This window comes from Wolffia australiana, chromosome 10 (genome assembly GCF_029677425.1).
Source record: "Wolffia australiana isolate 7733 chromosome 10, ASM2967742v1".
NCBI classification, from domain to species: Eukaryota; Viridiplantae; Streptophyta; class Magnoliopsida; order Alismatales; family Araceae; genus Wolffia; species Wolffia australiana.
Genome location: NC_135844.1, coordinates 6,502,813 through 6,511,682, shown reverse-complemented (window position 1 = coordinate 6,511,682; position 8,870 = coordinate 6,502,813). Strand labels below are relative to the sequence as shown.

At 38.2% G+C, this 8,870-nt stretch overlaps 1 protein-coding gene across 1 annotated transcript; it reads left to right on the top strand.

Moving 5' to 3' along the window:
* The first annotated feature begins 4,851 nt into the window (after positions 1-4,851).
* LOC144708412 (uncharacterized) lies at positions 4,852-8,870 on the top strand. Its single transcript, XM_078581718.1, has 8 exons — positions 4,852-5,109; positions 5,761-5,837; positions 5,915-6,086; positions 6,895-6,971; positions 7,063-7,503; positions 7,566-8,048; positions 8,132-8,344; positions 8,435-8,870. The coding sequence occupies exons 1-8, from the start codon at positions 5,055-5,057 to the stop codon at positions 8,765-8,767; spliced, it is 1,851 nt and encodes a 616-aa protein (XP_078437844.1). The 5' UTR covers positions 4,852-5,054; the 3' UTR covers positions 8,768-8,870.

The following is an 8,870-nucleotide window of genomic DNA, read 5'->3' as shown; positions in this document are numbered from 1 at the left end:
CTGAGAATTTAAGGGAGAAAAAAATTATAAAACAAAATTTTGAGAAAATTTTCATTACTAAAACCCACTTGCACCAATGTAGCTGATTATATGGATGGCATAAATACACATATCATAGGAAATAATTGGAAATGGGAAGTTTGTTGTGCTTTTTTATTTTTTAACTTGGAGATATCACAGGACATATATGTACAATATATAAATATATTGGACATCTTATTTTGGTTTGTTTGTATGTTCCTGAGAAAAATCATGTACTTCGATATGTTGAAAATTGATTTCAATCTATTAAAAATCCACTTGTACTAATCTACCTGAGTATATGGATGACATAAATATATATATATATGTGTGATAGAAAATAATTACAAATGGGAAGTAAGTTGGTGGGTTCTTGTTGGTATTTTTATACTGGACATATTCTTTTGTTATTTTGTATGTTCTTGCAAAAAATCATGTAATTCACTATGTTGGAAATTTGTTTCAATCTATTAAAAACCCACTTGTACTAATGTACCTGAGTACATGGATGCCATATATACATATCATAGAAAATAATTAGAAATGGGAAGTTAGTTGGTTGTTCTTCTTTATGTTTTGTATCTTGGACATGTTCTTTTGGTTTGTTTGTTGGACATGTGCTACGGGAATACATATCATAGAAAAATCATGCAAGTCTATCTGTTGGAAATTGGTTTTATATAAGTGATTCCTCAGCGAATAAGGCGTAAATTTTTTTTCCATAAAATATATTTCTGAATCCATTAAGTTTAAAACTTATTGACTAATGTGTGAAAACAATCACATAATTTAATCCATAGGAATCTAGTTATGTATATATAACTCCAAAGCGAATAAAATGTAATAAAATTGTTCCTGAAATATATTTATGAATCATCCGTTAAGTTTAAAAATGAGTTGATTCATAAGTGAAAACACTTGTCTAATTTAATCCATAGGAATCTGGTTTTAAAAGAATAACTCCTACGCAAATAAAAAGTAACAAAATTGTCCATAATAGTTATTTATGAATCATCCATTCAGCTTAAAAGTTCTTGATTCACGAGTGAAAACAATCATATATTCAATCTGTTGGAAATTGGTTTTATATCAAATAAGAGATCATAAATTTTGCATAAAAAATATTTCTGAATCATCCTTCAAGTTTAAAACATTTTGCTTTGTGTGCAATGATTTCTACAGCTTTCAATTATATTTTAAATATAATTTATATGCAAGAAATAACCCAAAATTTGCCCGTATTTTTTCAAATCTATTGAAGCACGTGTGATATTTTCTGTTTAAATTTTAAATCATATTTAACATGCAGTTTCCTTGCCAATCACAGAGGATAAAATTTGCATAACATTTGAAGACGTCTTGAGTCAGGAAGAATGCGACCATAAGTTATGTCACTCAATGAAAATACTTTGACTTAATGATATCACTGTCTTAGAACCCTTATGTTTCAAAGCTGTTAGATACTATTAAAATCTTGTAAAAAATAGAGGTCACCTGATGCGAAGGTGAATTATGATCAGAATCAACCTTATCATAGTCAACTTTATTTCAGTTTGACACTGAGATCAATGTTAGCCGGATTATATTCAAATTTTGATTAAAGTATGACCCAGATCATATTCAAACCTTTGATTAGGGTTAAATTTGAATGAGATTTGGACTATGATCAGGGTCCACAGCTTTTTATAGTTAAAATATGATTATAACTTGACTCTGATTAGGGTCCCAACATGATCAAAGTCAAACACTGATCATACTTTGACTCTAATCAGTTGTTGACTCCAATAAGATTCTGACCCTGTAGGTTCAACCTTCTTGTCCGAGTCAAGCATGTTAGAGTAGAATTATGATCACATCCAGACACTAACCAAAATTCGATTCAAGTGAGGTTTGTACATGAATCAGAATCTGGTTCTAAGGTTTGATCCTTTGACTGTCTTATAAAACGGAAAATGTTTTAACACATGCATAAATATATAAGGACAACTAGTTTGGCTCATTCAGGTCCAAATTCATTTCATTCTTCATGATTGGGATTTTAAGACTTTTGGTCTGAAAATGGCTTGATCCAAGTCAAATTGCATGGAGTAATGCAAATTATTTTGATTTAAGTTAAACCATGAAAGGACTAATGCAATTTATTTTGAGAAGTATTTTTCATAACATACAGACTTTAAGGAAAAAAAAACATTAATATGTCATGGAAATAAATAAGTTGTTATATGAACATATCAATTTAAGAAAATCTAAGATGTGACAAGTTCAAGTGTTCAAATGATTAATTTCTTACTTGTGCCACATCAACATTAAGGAAGCATCAGTCAAGTGAAGACTCCCCAGCCAAAGAAGCAACAAGTGGTGAATATTTTTCCAAGTCTGATTAGAGAGCGCAGAGAACAAAATAAATTAGAATAAATGGTGAAAACTGTTGAAAAGAACTGCACAGACGTAAGGTTAATTTCTCACCTATTCCAAGTCAAGGTACATGAAGCAGCATTTGAACAAAGGAGAGCTTCAACATTAAGGCATTACTGATTGCTTTGTTTAGCAATGTTAAACATTTAATTAAGGCTGAGAGAGAGTATAGATAAATAGATGGTGGCTAGAGTCCCGAAAGCGAGAGATAGAAAGAGAATGGGAGATGCACAGATATGTATACATATACCGAAAGAGAGACATACACAGAGAGAAATGCACACATATGTGTATATATACAGAGAGAGAGAGAGAGAGATACACAAATATATAGAGAGAGGGATACTCAGAAAGAGAACGAGAGATAGAGATAGATAGAGATATAGACAGATAGATATAGAAAATTATATTTATATATAGAACGTGAGAAAGGAATATATACACACAGAGAGAGCAAGAGATATATAAACACAGAGAGCGAGTGAGAGAGAGCATCAGAGAGAGATATACATAGAGAGAGCGATATGTACGGAGAGAGATATATATACAGAGAGAGATAGAGTAAGAGGGGTATGTATAGAGAGAGAGATACAAAGAGAGAGAGTTAGATATGTATATACATAGAGTGATATATATATATTGACAGAGAGAGAGATAGAGATAAAGATAGAGAGACATACACATAGATATATGCTATAGAGGCTAGGGGGAAAGACTTCATCGATGAAACAGTGTGATATCTAATTTGAGATAGACATATTTTTATTATTTTTAAATAAAAAGCTTTAATATCCTAAACGAATGATTCATACATAAAGAGACAAAGGTCTCAGGATAAGCAAAGACCCATGACAGAATTAGGAGTTACCCTAAATCTGCGCAAATATCTTCTCCATTTCAATATCTTCTACATATTTTTTAAAGATACCTATATACAATATATGCATAAACCCTATCTATAAGATACTTAGATACCCCTCCAGAAATATTCTTGGAAGGACTTGATTCACTGCCCATCTTAGGCCACTTGGCCAATATATTCTAACACATCTCTCTCTCTTCAAATATGTCTCCCTCTCCCTTCTCTGTCTACTATCTCCTCTCATCTCTCTCTCTTCATCTCCATCTCCCCTTGCTCTATCTTATTCATTTCTCTTTTCTCTTAAATTTTATCCCTTGTTATCAATCCCTCTCCAAAATACATCTCTCTCCATCGTCACTCCCCCTTCTCATGCTCTCTTTTTACACATCTCTTATCTCTGTTTATACCTCTTTTGTAGTTATCTGAAAGAAATAAATAAGATAGGGGTATATCTGAAAAAAAGGCTGATCAAACCAATCTATAAAATAGTAAATACTACACTGCTTGTGATTGACCTTTCAACTTATCAATATCATCTCACAAATATAATTAAATTTATGTGTTTTGGTAGTTGATTAATGCTCAGGATAGATGACAGATAATGGAACAGACCAAACGGGACGGGACATGATGGAACGGAGTTTCACTTTTTTTTCTGTTTTAGGTCCTACATGGGACGGATGATGGAAGGAACTAGTGACGAGACGGACTGGTTTCAAATCTGAAGTTAATCTTCTAAAGTGCATAGACACTGATGTGACAGTTTTTTTGTCCTGGGACGAAAAAACTTTTCATCTAGGGCCTCGAATGTCGGACAAGATTGAAATTCATCCACCCAACAAATAACATGATGACTAGTTCATCCTCGGACAACGAAAACCATCCAGTTTTCAAGCGTCGGATGGCAGATGACGACCAATGAATGAAAATTCTCTTTTCATGATTTTTCCTGAATTTTCTGTCTGAAAAATTTTAAGTAAATTGTAATTTTTAAGGGGCTGCTACTGACTTGATGGTTTCCAGACGGGATGGTTTTGGACGTCCGAATAAATGAAACGAAAGACGAAGTTCAACATTATCCAAACCACCCTGACGTCCCACCCCGACCAATAATGCACTATGTGGACAATTCCAGGACTAATGAAGAAATGTGGACGGGACATGACGGTTTTTGGACGGGATGGCTTTGGACGACACAAATGAAATGAAACTGGGGGACGAGGTAAACAAACAATGGCTGACGGATGACGGAATGTGGACAGTTACGGGCAGGACGGTTTCAGAATGGGATGGTTTTAGATGACCCAAATAAGATGAGATGTAGGACGAGGACGTCATCCGTCCCAGAAGTTGCAGATAACCTTAAATCACCAGCACCGACGACGTAACGTGTATCGTCATCCGTCCAGAGCCGCAGATAAACACGGAAAAAAATGTAAATTGGAAGTGAAAGTACAAATATAAAACATTCTGGCGTAATATATTTATAGAAAAAAAATTCGGGGGTTTACTTGCAACTTGGTTAACTACCTTTTAACCTTGGCGGGTGGAAGAAGAGCTAGACGGGAAGAGCAGGGGAAATGGCCTTCGATCGATCGTCTCTCTTCATCAATCGTTCTACGACGATCGATCATCGCTTGCGATCAATCGATCGATCGCAGATGATCGATTGTTTGTCAGTATAACGGTGGATTTGAGAGTTTTGATCTGCGGAATTAAGGCCGGAACAGTCGTCTAAGTCCTGTTGAAGGTTCTTATGGCAGATATTGATGTTTCCAGGCAGCAGGGATCGGATCCAGCACCAAATTGTGGTAATTTTTAATGTTTCGTTCATGATATGTCATGGATTGTATTTTTGTGGTCATATGATTTGTGATTTTATTGTTTTTGGCTGAATTTCTCTGGATGTTTTGCTTTTCTTGCGGAGGAGACTTCGATCGTTTTTTGGATGTGATTGGTTAGATTTTACATGCTGCAAAAATTTTTATTGCGTCACGGACGTGTGATGTGTTTGGATTTTCCGCCTATGTTTTTGTTGGGAACAACTTTTACTGTCTTACGAGAGCTTGAATTTCAATCTATTTTCATGATCCTGTCAATTTTCGCTATGTTTCATGGGCGTTAAGGTGTTCGGATGTTTTTATTTTGAGCTAGGATCACCAGCAAAGGACGGCCAACGCGATAGAACACTTTCTTTTGTTTTTGTCCCACTGTCACAGCCTCGTTTCTTCCGATATTTCTTGGTTATCATACGATTTGTCCGAGATTATGTAATTAAATCCTCTCGAAAAACTCTAATTCTGCTGTGTCTTACTCTTATCAATTAATGATTTCTCCTTGGCGTGAATGCCTCTCTTTCTCTCTGTGCTGCATAAACAAACGAGTTTTCTCTAATGTTATTTGGGTATATTGGCCTTCTTCTATCATGATGTTTTCTTAAGATTTACTAAAATTTTACTCAGAGTCTGAAGGACCTCAGGACTTGCGGTCGAAAACTGATGAGGACAAATATTCTAGGTCAGATGGTCCAGCAGAACCGGTATGTTTTTAAATTAACTATGCAAACCATTCAGAGTGTTGATTTTTTTTGGCGATTAAACCTGTATATCTTGTTAGATTTCTTCTGATAAAGATGAAAAGGTAAAGTCTTCAAGTGTTGAACCAAGTGTGGATGTCATTCATACTCCTGGGGAGTCAACTCTCCCGGTAGGTTCTTTGGATACTGGTGCTGATGGTCATGCTTTCCACATTAGCTCATATCCCATGGGACATGCCATCTACTATGGAGGTCAGCTGAAAATTTTATATTTTTTTCTTAGTTTTCTTGATCTTTATATGCTTCTAGAATTTTTTTGTCTTCACTTCTAGAAGTTGTCATCGAAAGTCACCATAGTCATCCTCTCTCTTATTGTCCATTGGTTTAGTCATGATGATTATTTTTTTCATCATAACCGTCATCCTGATTGCAGATATAGGATTATGATGATAATGATCATATCTCATCATCTGTGTTGGGTTAACTGAGAGAGTGTCGAGAGGTGACGACGGGACAAAATTGTCATCTCAGTCATCATAACTGCAAATGAGAGACACTGGCAATGACAGCTCCATCGTCATCATCATCATGGATGGAGAGGACAAATGATGGGGTTGATGAGGCCTTATGCTTGTCCTTTTGCCATTGATGTTTTTTCATTGGAAAAGTTTTAATGAGAGAATGTCCTTTGAGTGTTTAATATGCAACCTAATTTGTTTTATAGGCTATACATGAAATATCAGAGGGCAAAATTTTGGAGCAAGAAAAACATGAAAAATGCAATATTTAACACCTGGTCAATAACTTTTAATAATAGAAGGCATACTTTACAATATGGAGAAATCTAGCTGTCAGATTCTATCCGGTATTTGCCATTGGGACTTTTAAAGACTCTTAGTCCAAGAGGACTGAGGATAAGATTTTAGTGAATAAGATAAATAAAACCATGGCAAAACCCCAGATTCCAAAGTCAGTTGTCCTTTTTAAGTAAATCATCCAAAACCTTGAACGAAGGGCCGTGGAGAATTTCATCATTCTTGCTTTGTCTTCGTGGATTCAGGTTATGAGAATCCTGGGGCCCTGTGGGGTGAATATTCCCAGATGTTACACTCGGAAGGAAGAGAACGAGGTGCCCTTGTAAGTAAATAAAGAAAAGATTTCTCCAGTATCAGTTACATCCATTTTCATTGGGTTAACTTAACCACTTCTCTGTTTCATAAACATGAAGGCAACAAATCCTCTAGTATTCCACACTGGTTACGGTTATGGCCATCAGATGTCATTTGGGCCTTACTCTCCTGTCGCAACTCTGCCTCTAGTGAGGAGAGAGAACCCTATGTACTCCTCTCAAGATTCCCCTCACACTGGGCCATACTACCATCAAACAGGCCCAACTACCATAACATACTTGACTTCACCTTCGTCATCGCCCTCGAACCAGACATCGTCATTCACACCTGGACCCAGCACAGGAGGGGGCAATTCTGGAAATCCGGGGAACCAATATTATCACGACACGTGGCATTTATTCGACGGTGGCTTCTGGTCAGACTGGTTGAAGCCGCCGGAGGGCATGAGACCGTTGACTCCATTATCTCCTGTAGCTTCACCTCGCGCATTTCCTGTGGGCCCAATTGGACATGGCCTCTCGCCATTTTCTTCACCGATGGTACTCTCTTTTATGAGATTGATATATTTTTTAATTTGGGTATTTAATAATCTTACTCTCAGGGATCTCCACGTTGGAGGCAATCCGATCGGGGGCCTCACCGCCACAGTGCAAACGTCGTGGCCAACACAGGTGTCAACAGCTATGGACTGGTTGCCGCTGACAGAAGCTGGCCGCGAGTGCCGGTCAACTCTAATCTCTGCAGCTGCGCTGGCCCTGTTGACTTCCTCAACGAACAGAACCGAGGTCCACGAGGGGCGGAGAAACAGAGGACCCCACCGCAAAACCAGGCTGCGACAGAGGATTCGAATGCAAAACCTGAAGCCACTGGCGTTGACTTTGGGTCATACAATAAACCGGACTTCCAGACCGACTATGATGATGCCAGATTCTTCGTCATCAAATCCTACAGCGAGGATAATGTGCACAAGAGCATCAAGTATGGCGTCTGGGCCAGCACCTCGAATGGAAACCGCAAGCTGGATAGCGCCTACAGAGAGTCAAAGTCAAAGGACACCGAGTGCCCAGTCTTCTTACTGTTCTCGGTGAATCTCTCTCTATCCTTATCCATATTGTCAGCATTTACTTTTATAAATGGTAACGGTCAAAGCGGATTGGACGGGAACAGGTCAACGCGAGCGCTCATTTCTGCGGCGTGGCAGAGATGGTGGGCCCGGTGGACTTCGAGAAGAGCGTTGACTTCTGGCAGCAGGACAAGTGGAACGGCCACTTCCCTGTCAAATGGCACATCATCAAAGATGTGCCCAACAGCTTCTTCCGCCACATCACCCTCGAAAACAACGACAATAAGCCCGTGACAAACAGCAGGGACACTCAGGAGGTCGATCCTCTCGGCCCGTGTTTCTTGCCATATTTAGATGAGTTGACGTTTGAAGTAAACACATTGACTTAGTCTTATCTTTTCATGCAGGTCAATTTGGAGCAGGGAGTGGAGATGCTGAACATCTTCAAGGACCACGAGTCTCGGATATCCATCCTGAATGACTTTGACTTTTACGAGGAGAGAGAGAAAGCAATGGGAGAGAGGAAAGCCAAGCAGAGACAGCAGCATCAGCAGCAACAGATGGGTAATTCGGAAGTGTCAGCGACCCAATTACAGAGGACTTTTGCGCAAGCTGTACGGCTGGACGAGAAGAAGAGCAAGATGAAGGATGAATTTCCGGTGGGGGCGACGGAGGGGGCAGGTAGTGCTAATGAGCATTTCCCGAGTCTGGCTGAAGTGGCGCGCACGAAGGGTGTGTAGGAAGAATGATTAGCCTCCTTGGGCTGATGGACCTTGTGGGTTGATTCATGCTCTCTTTATATCTTTTTATATCAAATGAGAAAGAAGCTGATTCTGATGTGTG